We start from the raw sequence: 13,296 nt of genomic DNA, 5'->3' as shown, positions 1-13,296 counted from the left end.
CTCAATGCCGAGAAACACCCTGCGAAACACCCCGTTCAGTGGACTTTAACTTGAGTCCGCTGAATTGCTCCCGCTGTTTCCATTTTAAAGTGTTGGTTATAACGTTTTTTTAAACAAGAAGTATGATTCAACAATATTGGTGACAATTATGAAACTTTATTTAGTATCAGTGAGATTTGAAACAGTAGCTAATAATTCGTTTACATTGAGATTACACCATTTATGCTTCGAGTAAAATTCATGTTCACATGTGGCCGAACCTCTTAAAGTTTTCTTCGCTGGTGTAAGACCGAGTCTGCACTCTTTTCAGAACAATTTCTACAACTCAAAACAATTGCATTGATTTACAGCATAACAGTCCATTAGGTTAACACAACAAAATTAATACAACTGGGGAAAACAGCAACAACTAATATGTGTATAGCACAGTTAAAGTAGCAAAATGTTCCAAAGTGCTTTACTGGAACATTATAGAACAAAACATGACATTGATAATGAACTTTCAGGTTAAAAATCATCGATATGTACAGACAATCTTCGGATTAGTTTAACAGGTAACTTTTCTAATTAAGCGTTTATCCCAATAAGCAACCACAGTGAATATCTGGGAAGAATTCCGGAAACACTACAGAAAAACATGTATTCATAGAATTTACAGTGCAGCAGGAGGCTATTCGGCCCATCGAGTCTGCAGCGGCTCTTGGAAAGAGCATCCCACTTAAGTCTACACCTCGACCCGATCCCCGCAACCCAGTAACCCCACCTAACCTTTTTTTTTGGACACTAAGGGGCAATTTAGCATGGCCAATCCACCTAACCTGAACATCTTTCGGGAGCACCCGGAGGAAACCCACGCAGCCATGGGGAGAACGTGCAGACTCCACACAGATGGTGATCCAAGCTGGGAATTGAACCTGGGACCCTGACGCTGTGAACCACCTGTGCTAACCACTGTGCTACAGTCTGAATTGTCTGTGCCTTCATCAAGAGGCACCTCTTCCACAAACGTCCACTCCCTCCACCACTGATGCCCAGTAGAAGCCGTGTGCACCGTTTACAAGATGCACTGCATCTTCCAACCCCACAATCAGAACCACCTGCAAGGACGAGCAGAGCAGATGCATGCAGACACCACCACCTGGAGGTTCCCCTCCAGGTCTCACCATCCTGACTTGGAAATAGGGCTGGTTTAGCACACTGGGCTAAATAGCTGGCTTGTAATGCAGAACAAGGCAGCAGCGCGGGTTCAATTCCCATACCGGCCTCCCTGAACAGGTGCCGGAATGTGGCGACTAGGGGCTTTTCACAGTAACTTCATTGAAGCCTACTTGTGACAATAAGCAATTATTATTATTAGTATTATTAATAAATATATTGGCCGTTCCTTCAGTGTCACTGGGTCAAGATCCTGGAAATTAAACCCTAGCTGCATAGTGGGTGTCCCTACACCTCAGGGACCGCAGCCGTTCAAGAAGGCAGGTCACCACCGCCTTCTCAAGGGTAATTAGGGATGGGTAACAAATGCTGGCCGAGCCGACTTCCGGTTATGGCTATGCCTGGGTAGGTCGCACGTTCGGCAGCTCCCTCCGTAAACGGAGGGCCCTCTTGAGGAGCGCCAGCGGCACTTGGACGGCGATTCCCGGTGTGGGAAGGCAGCAGTAAGGTTCCCCCAGCACTGCATGGAGTGGACCAGGAGTGGAGCGGTCAAAAAAGTGATCTTGGAGAAGAGAGGAGAACGGGCGTGAAAAAGTAAGATGGCGGGGAGAGGAGACCAGGCATCATGGGCGCAATGGTCGCAGGAGCAGCAGGGGTTCCTTAAAAGCTGCTTTGCGGAGCTGAAAGCAGAGATGCTGGCCCCAATGAAAGCGTCGATTGAGAGGCTGGTGGAGACCCAGAAGGCTCAAGGGACGGCAATTACAGAGGTGCAGCAGAAAGCCTCTGAAAACGAGGACGGGATCCTGGGCCTGGCGGTGAAAGTGGAGGCGCACGAGGCGCTGCATATAAAGTGGCAGGAAAAGATTGAGGACTTGGAGAACAGGTTGAGGAAGTAGAATCTCCGGATTCTGGGTCTCCCTGAAGGTGTGGAGGGGTCCGACATTGGGACATATGTAGCCACGATGCTAAATATGCTAATGTGCGCGGGAGCCTTCCCGAGGCCCCTGGAGCTGGATGGGGCTTAGAGTCCTGGCAAGGACGCCTAAGGCTAATGAGCCGCCACGGGCCGTAGTGGTGAGGTTTCACCGCTTCACGGACAGAGTGTGCGTCCTGAGATGGGCGAAGAAAGAACGGAGCAGCAGGTGGGAGAATACGGAGAACCGCATCTACCATGACTGGAGTGCAGAGCTGGCCAAAAAGACGGCAGGATTCAACCGGGCCAAGGCGGTTCTCCACCGAAAGGGGGTGAAGATCGGGCTGTTGCAGCCAGCGCGATTGTGGGTCACTTTTCCGGATCGCCACCATTATTTCGATATGCCGGAGGAAGCGTGGACCTTTATTCAGAACGAAAAATTGGAGTCGAACTAATTGTTTGCTGTGTGTTTTGGGAAAGCTGGGGAGGGGGAAGGGGTGATTTGATGTAATCTGTGTGTTTTAATGGGCATGGGTATTGTTTTGGAGGGGCCGCTCCTCACGTTCGAAGGGGGGAGGGGAATTGGGGAGAGGCTGCAGAAGAAAGGAGTTGTGCCACAGGGGGTGGGGCTGGCCCAGGTGGAAAATCGCGGGGTTTTTTCCCGCGCTAAAGAAGGGGGGGGGGCGTGGCCCGATGGGAGGGGCGGTGCCAGAGGGGTGTCCATATCGACCTGAAGGGGGAGGAGGGACTTTGACAGGAAATCTAAACGGGGGATCGTTGGCAGAGGCGGGAGCGGTTGGCGTCAGCAGGAGTCAGTTGACATACGAGAGTGCAATGGGGGGAGCAAGGGGGCTAGACATTTCCTAGCCGAAGGGGGCATGGAGGGGGGGGGAACTAGTTGCTGCTACATTGACTGAAGGGGAGCTGGGGGTAAGAGGGAGAGTCGGGGCAGGGGTACTCCGCCTGGGAGGGCTGGCGAGTGCGGGAGGCATGGGCACGTGGCTGGCCTAGGAAAGGAGATGCCTAGTCGCCAGGGGGTGCGGGGAGGTGGGGGGGGGGCAGTCCCCCGATCCGGCTGATCACATGGAACATGAGGGGCCTGAACGGGTCGGTCAAGAGGACCCGGGTGTTCACGCACTTAAAAGGAATTAAAGGCAGACGTTGCTATGTTGCAGGAGACACACTTGAAAATGGTGGATCAGGTCAGGCTGAGAAAGGGATGGGTCTTTCATTCGGGGCTGGATGCGAAGAATAGAGGGGTTGCAATCCTGGTGAGTAAGCGGGTGTCGTTCGAGGTGCTGAACATTGTTGCTGATAATGGGGGTCGATATGTGATGGTGAGTGGTAGGCTGCAGGGGATCCGGGTGGTGCTGGTGAATGTGTATGCCCCAAATTGGGACGATGCAGGGTTCATGAAGCGCATGCTGAGTCGGATCCCGAATCTGGGAGCCTGATAATGGGGGGGCCTTGAATACGGTACTGGACCCGGCACTGGACCGATCCAGGTCGAGGTCGGGCAAGAGGCCAGCTGCGGCCAAGGTTCTCGGGGTTTATGGATCAGATGGGGGAGTCGATCCATGGAGGTTTGCTAGGCCGGCGGCCAGAGAGTTCTCTTTTTTCTCCCATGTGCATAAGGCCTATTCACGATAGACTTCTTTGTGGTGAGCAGGGCACTGATTCCAAGAGTGGAGGGAACGGAATATTCGGCCATAGCGATTTCGGACCACGTCCCACAGTGGGTGGAGTTGGAGTTGGTGGAGGAAAGGAACCAGCGCCCGCTGTGGCGCTTGGACGTGGGACTGTTAGCAGATGAGGAGGTTTGTGGGAGGGTCCGGGGGTGCATTCAGAGATATATAGAGGCCAATGATCATGGGGAAGTTGGTGTGGTTTGGGAGGCTCTGAAAGCGGTGGTCAGGGGAGAGTTAATCTCAATTAGGGCTCACAGGGAGAAGAGAGAGAGGACGGAGAGGGAGAGGTTGGTGGGGGAGATATTAAGGATGGATAGGGAGTATGCGGATTCCCCTGAAGAGGGGCTGCTGAATGAGCAACGGAACCTCCAAACGGAATTTGATTTGTTGACTACGGGGAAGCTGAGACCCAGTGGAGGAAGGTGCAGGGGGCAGTATACGAATATGGGGAGAAGGCGAGCCGGATGCTGGCACATCAGCTACGCAAGAGGGAGGCGGCGAGGGAAATTGGAGGAATCAGGGACAGAGGGGGGAACACGATGCGGAGTTCGGCTAAAATAAATGAGGTATTCAGGGATTTCTATGGGAACCTGAAAAGTCAGAACCCCCGGAAAGTGGGTGGGGGGGGGGGGGGGGGGGCGCTGAGTGACGGCGGGGGGGGGGGTGAGGGGATGCGGCGGTTCCTGGACCAATTGAGGTTCCCGAGCGTGGAGGAGGGGCAAGTGGTAGGCCTGGGGGCCCTGACTGGGATAGAGGAGCTGGTTACGGGGTTGGGGAGCATGCAGGCGGGCAAGGCCCCGAGGCCTGATGGGTTCCCGGTCGAATTTTACAGGAAGTTTGTAGATCTGCTGGGTCCGCTGCTGGTGAGAACTTTCAACGAGGCGAGGGAGGAAGGGATTCCCATCCCGACAATATCTCGGGCGCTGATCTCGCTGATCCTTAAGCGGGACAAGGACCCGCTGCAGTGTGGCTCGTATATGCCGATGTCGCTCCTCAATGTAGATGCCAAGTTGTGGCAAAGGTCCCAGCCACAAGGATTGAGCATTGTGTCCCGGGAATGATACACGAAGACCAGACGGGATTCGTGGAGGGCAGGCAGTTAAATGCAAACGTGCGGAAGCTCCTGAATGTGATTATGATGCCCTCGGAGGGTGGGGAGGCAGAAGTGGTGGCGGCAATGGACGCGGAGAAAGCCTTTGATCGGCTGGAGTGGGAGTACCTATGGGAAGTGCTGGGCAGCTTTGGATTCGGGGAGGGGTTCATAGTGTGGGTCAAATTGTTATACCAGGCCCCGGTGGCGAGCGTATCTACGAACCGGCGGAGATCAGAATATTTTAGGTTGTACCGTGGGACGAGACAGGGGTGCCCCCTGTCCCCTCTGTTGTTTGCTTTGGCAATTGAGCCGCTGGCCATGGCGTTGAGGGAATCTAGAAACTGGAGGGGGTTGGTCCGGGGAGGGGAGGAACATCGGGTCTCGTTGTCTGCTGATGACCTGCTTTTGTACATCGCAGATCCAGTGGGGGTGATAGTGGACGTCATGCGGATCCTTAGGGAGTTTGGGGACTTCTCAGGCTACAAGCTTAACGCGGGGAAGAGCGAGCTCTTTGTGGTGCATGCGAGGGGCTAAGGAAGGGGGCTGGAGGAGCTGTCGCTTAAGAGGGTGGAGAGGAGTTTCTGATATTTGGGTATCCAGGTGGCCAGGAGTTGGGGGGCCCTGTATAAGCTTAATTTGGTGCGGTTGGTAGACCAGATGGAGGAAGACTTTAGGAGATGGGACGTGTTGCCACTCTACCTGGCAGGCAGGGTGCAGTCCGTTAAGATGACAGTCCTCCCTAGGTTCCTGTTTGTGTTCCAGTGCCTGCCCATCCTCATCCCCAAGGCCTTTTTTAAGTGAGTAAGCAGGAGCATTATGGGGTTTGTATGGGCAAGTAAGACCTCGAGGGTCAAGAGGCTGTTTCTGGAGCGTAGTCGGGACAGGGATGGGCTGGCGCTACCGAACCTGTGTAGTTATTACTGGGCAGCCAATGTGGCAATGATTCGGAAATGGGTAATGGAGGGAGAGGGGGTGGCGTGGAAAAGATTAGAGTCGGCGTCATGCGTGGGCACTGGCTTGGGAGTGCTGGTGACGGCACTTTTGCCGCTACCGCCGACGCGGTACACCACGAGCCCGGTGGTGGCGGCGACACTGGGGATCTGGGGGCAGTGGAGACGGCACAGGGGTGAGTTGGGGGCCTCAATTTGGTCCCCAATACGGAATAATCATAGGTGTGCACTGGGCAGGATAGATGGCGGATTCCTAAGCTGGCATTGGGCGGGAATTAAAAGGATGGGGGACCTATATCAACGGGGCTTTTGCTAACCTGGGGGCGCTGGAGGAGAAATTTGGGTTACGCCCCGGAAACGCTTTTAGGTACAGGCAGGTGAGGACGTTTGTGAGAAGGCAGGTAAGGGAATTGCCGCTGCTTCCCGCACGGAGGATTCAGGTCAGGGTGACCTCGGGTGTATGGGTGGGAGAGGCAAGGTCTCGGCGATCTATCAGGAGTTGCAGGAGGCGGAGGAAGCCTCGGTGGAGGAGCTGAAGGGCAAATGGGAGGAGGAGCTGGGCGAGGAACTGGATGAGGGCTTGTGCGCGGAGGCTCTGGGCAAGGTTAACTCCTCCTCGTCTTGCACCAGGCTTAGCCTGATCCAGTTCAAAGTGATTCACAGGGGCGAGCATTTGCAAGTTTTTTGGGGTGGAGGACAGATGCGTGAGGTGCTCGGGGAGCCCAGCAAATCATGCCCATATGTTCTGGGCGTGCCCAACGCTAGAGGGGTTCTGGAGGAGCTTCGCAAAGGCTATGTCCAAAGTCTTGGATACTCGGGTAAAACCAAGCTGGGGGATAGCAATATTCGGGGTATCAGATGAGCCGGGAGTACAGGAGCCGAAAGAGGCTGGAGTTCTGGCCTTTGCATCCTTGGTAGCCTGGAGGAGGAGCCTACTAATGTGGAGGGATGCGAAACCCCTAAGCGTGGAGGCTTGGATTAATGACATGGCAGGGTTCATCAAGTTGGAGAGGATAAAGTTTGCCTTGCGAGGGTCCTTGCAGGGGTCCTCCAGCGATGGCAACCGTTCCTAGACGTCCTCGCGGAACGTTAGGTGGAGGTCAAGAGCAGCAGCAACCCAGGGGGGAGAAGGGGGAGGGGTTTTTGGCTTGTTTTTATTATTGTAAGGGGCGTTTGCCCCATTTTTGTTCTTAGTTTGTTAGATAGTTTAATGTTTAGTGGTTTAAGTTGTTGGAGGGGATGGCGTAAGGCCCCCCTTTTTGTTTTTCTTATGTATATTTTCTTTCCTTTTTGGAGTGTTTTGTAAAAATTTATTGAAAACCTTGAATAATCTTTTTTTTTTAATGTTGGCTGAGCAAGCGAAGACCAAATGCCCCAAAATTGAATGAAAAATAAAGGTGGTGTCAGAATGGCCGAGCACTGCTTGGTGTGGTTACTGAGACATACAGACCAGCCTGGCCTGGATTGTTGCTGAGACACACTATCTGCAGCAGGGGGACAGGGGAGGTGCAGAACACTTTGGCAAAGGAACCAAAGAACATTTGAGGAGGGTGTTTTACACAGCAAGTTAACTGGAAAACACTATCTGAAGGGTGGGGTAAGTAGTTTAATAGTAACTTTCAAAGGGGAATTGAATAACAATGTTACGGTCAAAGCTATTGCCAACCGATGATTGGATGGTTGTACGAGCCATCCCATCTGAAAGAGGGGCCTTTCCCACTGCCCCTAATGCGGTGATGGCTGGAATGCTCATGTAAACATTAGCGCCATTTCTAATGTCTGCCGCTCAGTTTATCAACATCCTGGGGTTACCTTTGACCAGAAACTGAACTGGACGAGCCATATAAATACTGTGCCTGCAATAGTAAGTCAAAGGCTAGGAATCCTGTGGCGAATAACTCACCTCCTGACTCCCCAAAGCCTGTCCACCTTCTACAAGGCACAAGTCAGGAGTGTGATGGAATACTCTCCACTTGCCTGGATGAGTGCAGCTCCAACAACACTCAAGAAGCTCAACACCATTCAGGACAAAGCAGCCCCGCTTGATTGCTCCCCCTTCCACAAACATTCAGCCCCTCCACCTCCGACCCACAGCAGGGGCCGTGTGCAACATCTACAAGATTCACTGCAGGAACTCACCACTGTTCCTCAGGCAGCACCTTGCAAATCCATGACCGCTAGCATCTAGGAGGACAACAGCAGCAGATAGCTGGAAACTCCAACACTTGGAGGTTCCTCTTCCAGTCCCTCACCACCCTGACTTGGAAATATATTGTCGTTCCTTCACTGTTATTGGGAGAACATCCTGGAATTCCCTCCCTAACATCACAGTGGGTGGATCTACACCTCAGGAACTGCAGCAGTTCAAGAAGGCAGCTCACCACCACCTTCTGATGGGCAGGTAGGTATGGGCAATGAATGCTGGCCTAAACAGCGAGGCCCACATCCTGTAAATTAGTTTTGAAAAATTACACTAAATACAAATTTATAATCAGGGTCAAATCATTCGGAAATGGATTTATAAGAATCCAGAATCGAGAGCAAAGCCAAAATAAAGGAAATACTTTTGCCTTCTGGGACAGGGATCGAATAAGGAATGAATTGCGTTTCAAAAAAATAATGAATTGCTTCTATAGTCTGAGGCCGTCACCAATGAGGCAGGGAGATGGTGTGAAATTATGGGATGGGTCCGTTAGTGACCTTCAATCCCACAGATTGTCAGCGGGGGAGAGTTTTTCCCACTGTCGTTCACTCCCGGACAGAAGTAGGGAAAGATTCTCTCAGTGAAAGTGTGGGTGAAAGTGTGGAGATGGGACATGTTGTCCGCATTGTAAAATGATACCTGTCGCCCCTCATAGTCCAGGAAAACTCCGATCTTCCGGAGATTCACATTTGAGATGTGGAGGATATCAGAGCGGGAGGTGGAAACATATAAACTTTCAGTTCTGAGCCACATAATCCAGTATCCACTCTCAGGGATGGTATCGATTTTCCCCTTTCTCCTGACAGACTCTTGGGCCACTCCAATCTCCCACCCAGTCTTATTCTCCACTCCCACCTCCCAGTAATGTCTCCCTGATGTGAATCCCTCTGATCCCAGGACACTGAACCAGTAATTAAACCTCTCCGGGGTGTCAGGGAGCGGCTGCTGTTCGTCTCCGAGTCTCACACTGGTCCGGTCCTCAGACAGGATGAGCCGGGGATGCGCTGTGCTCGGATCCAGAGTCAGAGAGGCTGGAGCTGGGGGAAAGTTAAAGTAACACAGTCAGTGATTTAGAGAGAGCTGCGAATCGCATGGGTCGATGGGAGAGGATGGCAGAGCGGGAGGAAGGAGAGAGAGCAGGAACATGAGGAAGGGAGATTGAGGGACGAAGAAGAGGGATGAGAGGGAGAGGTGCAGCAGGAGGGTCGGAAAGGTAAAGAGACACTTCTGGTGACAGCGGGCGGGAGGCGGCCACACAATGGAGGGCTCCCGGTCGGCAACGGCATTTTCGGGGCTTTAAGCCCGGTCCCAGGGTCCGCGGAGGCGGCAGAAGCAGGGAGAAGGCACGGAGGAGGCACAGTGAAGACACAGGAGGAAAAAAAGAACAAAGAAAAATGTCGAGGGTGAGCAAGAAAACGGCCGAAAACCCCCCAGAAAAAAAGGTCCGTCGGGGAGTGGAAAGGTCACCGCGGGGTCACCAAGGAAAATGGAGGCTGGAGCACCAGGGAAGGCCGTACTGCTTACGGCTGAAGAAATAACTAAGGTGATGGCTGCGGAATTTGAAAAGCAGTTGGCGCAGATTGCGAAATGCATGGAGACGATGAGGAAGGAGATGAGGGAGGTTTTGAGTGTGCTGGTGGAGGAGGCGGTTTCCCCGGTGAGGACGGAGGTGGCGAGCGCAGTGGCGGAGGTGCGAGAGAAAGGGGAGGTGCTGAAGGAAGTGGAGGAGACATTATTGCAGCACGGTGATCAACTTGCCTCGATGGGGAAAGAGATGCGGAAGGTGATGGATACTAACAAGGATCTGCGAGGAAAAATGGAAGACCTGGAAAACAGATCCAGGCGACAGAATTTGAGGATTGTGGGGCTGCCCGAAGGAGTTGAAGGACCGAAGCCGACTTGAGTATTTTGCCGCAATGTTGGCAAAACTATTGGGGGAGGGGGAGGATCCCTCCCGATATGAACTGGATCGGGCACATCGGTCGTGGAGGCCTGTACCAAAGGCGAGTGAGCCACCAAGGGCAGTGACTCTGTGCTTCCGGAGGTACAGTGTGAAGGAGAAGGTCCTGAGCTGGGCCAAGCAGAAGCGGGTGGTGCAGTGGGCTGGAGCTGGTATACATGTATACCAGGACTTTACGGTGGAGCTGGCAAGGAGGCGGGCTGCCCTCAACCGGGTGAAGAGGGCACTGTACATTAGCAAGGTGCGGTGCGGCATTGTATATTCAGCGAAGCTGAGGGTGACTTACAAGCTCAGGGACTTTTATTTTGGAACGGCGGAAGCAGCGGAGGAGTTTGCGAAAGCAGAAGGACTGTGGCAGAACTGACAAATTGAGGAATGGCCATGTGTCGATGTAACCTCATGACTGTATTTTCTTCTTTTTTGTATAACTGCGCGCGGGTGTAGAGATTAAAGGAGCCAATGTGGTATATATTTGGACAAGGGAAGGGACGGGACTTTCACTCAAAATGAGGGTTCTTTGGGGTGTAGGTGGATATGCGGGGTTTGTCTGCTAAAAGGGGATCTTTGGGCTTTCCTAGGGCCGGGCAAGTGGGAAAGGGACCCGGGCGGGGGCCTCCACGCTGGCCGGTTTAAGCCGGCCAGTGAACGGGAGTGAGGTGGGGGGAGGGGCTGCGGACACCGGAGCCTGGCAGAACAGGGTCCGAGTGGTCTAGCTGGGGTGGAAAGTTGGGGGGAAGGGACCGAGGGTTGGGAGGAGGAGTTTTACAAGAGGCAGTGGACGGGAGGAGCTGGAGACCTGGGATGGGGGGGCAGGGGGTGTGGGGGAGGGAGGGGGGGGGAGCTGTGTAAGATTAAGGGTGACTACGGGTAATCTCTGATTCCTTTTTGTCATTTGTTTATGTAAACATGCGGGTTGAGGTTTGGGGGTTGGTGGGTCGATGGGATCGTTGTTATTATGGGGACTGACATATCTTGCTGATTATTGTTTATTGTTGATGGATGTAAATGTGGGAGAAAATGTGAAAAAGGAGAATAAAAAAAAAGGAAAGGTAAAGAGAGAGGGTGGTGCAAGGGCAACAGTGGGTCAGAGGAGTCATGGAGGGGAGGGAGAGCGGGCCAGAGGAGAGACCAAGAGTCTGGACGAGGGATGAGAATAGCCACAAAGATTGAAGGATGCGTGACAGTGCAAGCGGAGGGATAGAACCGGAAGGAGACAGCAGCTAGTGAGGGTTGGGCTTGGGAGAGAGCACGGGAAGGGAACAGGGAATGAGAGACGATGATGGAGTAGTGGAGTGTTTGAGAATGGTTGGAGAGGGAGTGAAAGAGCAAAAGAGTATGTGAGTGGGAAGAGAGAAACAGGAGGGGAGGGGGAAGAGTGAGAGAGTGAGAGGGTTAGGGGAGAGGAGGGTGAGGTGATGAGAGAATGACCAAGTGTCAGAGGGTGGCGGGGGTTGGGAGGGGGGAGGGGGAGAGTGACGTCAAAGGGAGACAGAGTTTGGGGTGTGGGGATGCAGGTAGGTGAGAGTATACGCGAAGGAGGAGAATATTGAGAGAATGTGAGGACAAACAGATGTAGAAAGCTTGGTGGGCCATAGAAGGAATGGAGCAGGAATGGAGAGGACAGTGTGTGCAGAATGTGGAAGAAGTAAGAGGGTACCGGAAAAGCGAGGTTGAGGAGGGAGAGAGTGAGTGTGGGGCGAGAGGAGAGAGAGTAGGAGGTGGGAGAGAGGAAAAATAGAAGGGTGTGAGTGTGGAGTGAGAGGGAGTATGAAGATGGGAGGGGGAAGGGGGAAGTACAGGGCAAAGGGCAGAGCAGAAGGGGAGAGAGGGAACATGATGGTGGAAGTGAGCATGGGAGGTAGAGACAAGAGTGGAAAGGAGGTAGGGGACTAATGCAGGTTGAATGGGGGAGTGTGCAATGGTGGGAGGAGAGGGCAGGTTAGAACGGGGAGAGCGTGAGAGAAGGATGAGGTGACAGATTTTGGGAAGGGGAGAGAGAGCACGAGAGGGGATGAAGAGTGTGAGGTTTTGAAGAAGAGGGAGAGAATTCAGTAGGAGAATGGAAAGGGCAGAATGGTGAGTAGAGAGAGGAAGCAGGAAGGGCACGGGAGAGCGGAGGTGTGGAGGAGAGAGTGAGAGGACAAGTTGGAAAAGTTGGAGAGAGTGAAAGCGATGGAAAAGTTGGAAGAGAGAGTAGATGTGGGAGGAGAGTGACAATCTGGGTTGAGAGGGAAGGAGCACTAGACAGGAGTTGAGGAGTATAGGACAGGGCAGGACGGGGAGCGTATGAGGAAGATGAGCAACACGGTAGCATAGTGATTAGCACAATTGCATCACAGCTCCAGGGTCCCAGGTTCGATTCCCGGCTTGGGTCACTGTCTGTGACGAGTCTGCACGTTCTCCTCGTGTGTGCGTGAGTTTCCTCCGGGTGCTCCGGTTTCCTCCCACAGTCCAAAGATGTGCAGGTTAGGCGGACTGGCCATGCTAAATTGCCCTTAGTGTCCAAAATTGCCCTTAGTGTTGGGTGGGGTTACTGGGTTATGGGGATAGGGTGGATATGTGGGCCTGGGTAGGGTGCTCTTTCCAAGAGCCGGTGCAGACTCGATGGGCTGAATGGCCTCCTTCTGTACTGTAAATTCTATGATTCTATGAAGAGGGTAAAGAGAGCGCAGGGTGAGAAAGGGAGAAGTAGTTAGGGGAAGGAGCACCGAATGCAGAGAATAACGAGGAGAGAATGAGCTGCATTATTGAGGAGAAAGAGAGAAAAACGGGAGGGGAGGAGGAGAAAGGGCGGGGAGGGAGGAAAATGAAATGAGAGCGGGTTAAAGAGCTGAAAACAAGAAATGATGAGAGAGTATCTGCCCTTTATATCAAGGTATCATTTGACCAGTGTGGCATCAAGAATCTCTGATAGTTTTGAAGTAAATTGTAATTTGCTTTGATTGAGAACAAAGGAAGATGGTTACGATTGTCGGTACCCAATCATCTCAGCCCCAGGACATCTTTGGAAGAGCTCCTCAAGGTAATGTCCTCAACTCAGCCATCTTCAGTTGCCTCATCAATGGCCTTCCTTCCATCACAAGATTAGAAATGGCAATGTTTGCTGAATATTACACAATTTTTAGTACAACATACAACTCCTCAGATATTGAAGCAGTCCCAATTCATATGCAGCAAGACCTGGACCAACATTAAGTCTTGGGATCACAAGTAACATTCGTCCCACATAAAAGTGCTGGGCAATAACTATCTCTAAGAAGAGGCAATCGAACCATCTCCCCTTGATATTAATTGACATTACCATTGCTGAATCCCCCACTAACAACATCCTTGG

At 52.6% G+C, this 13,296-nt stretch overlaps 1 protein-coding gene across 1 annotated transcript in view; it reads right to left on the bottom strand.

Annotated features, from left to right (window-relative positions):
- Positions 1–4,426: 4,426 nt before the first annotated feature.
- The window catches only part of LOC140390431 (zinc-binding protein A33-like), a 36,459-nt gene continuing 27,589 nt past the window's right edge, over positions 4,427–13,296 (bottom strand). The window contains exon 6 of the mRNA XM_072475573.1: positions 4,427–9,039. Within this exon, the coding sequence (XP_072331674.1) occupies positions 8,492–9,039 (548 nt within the window). The 3' untranslated portion in view covers positions 4,427–8,491. The remainder of the gene's footprint in view (positions 9,040–13,296) is intronic.

The sequence above is a fragment of the Scyliorhinus torazame genome, chromosome 14 (assembly GCF_047496885.1).
Source record: "Scyliorhinus torazame isolate Kashiwa2021f chromosome 14, sScyTor2.1, whole genome shotgun sequence".
Classification (NCBI taxonomy): domain Eukaryota; kingdom Metazoa; phylum Chordata; class Chondrichthyes; order Carcharhiniformes; family Scyliorhinidae; genus Scyliorhinus; species Scyliorhinus torazame.
Note: the sequence above shows the minus strand (reverse complement) of the source record. Positions and strands in the feature narration are given on the sequence as shown.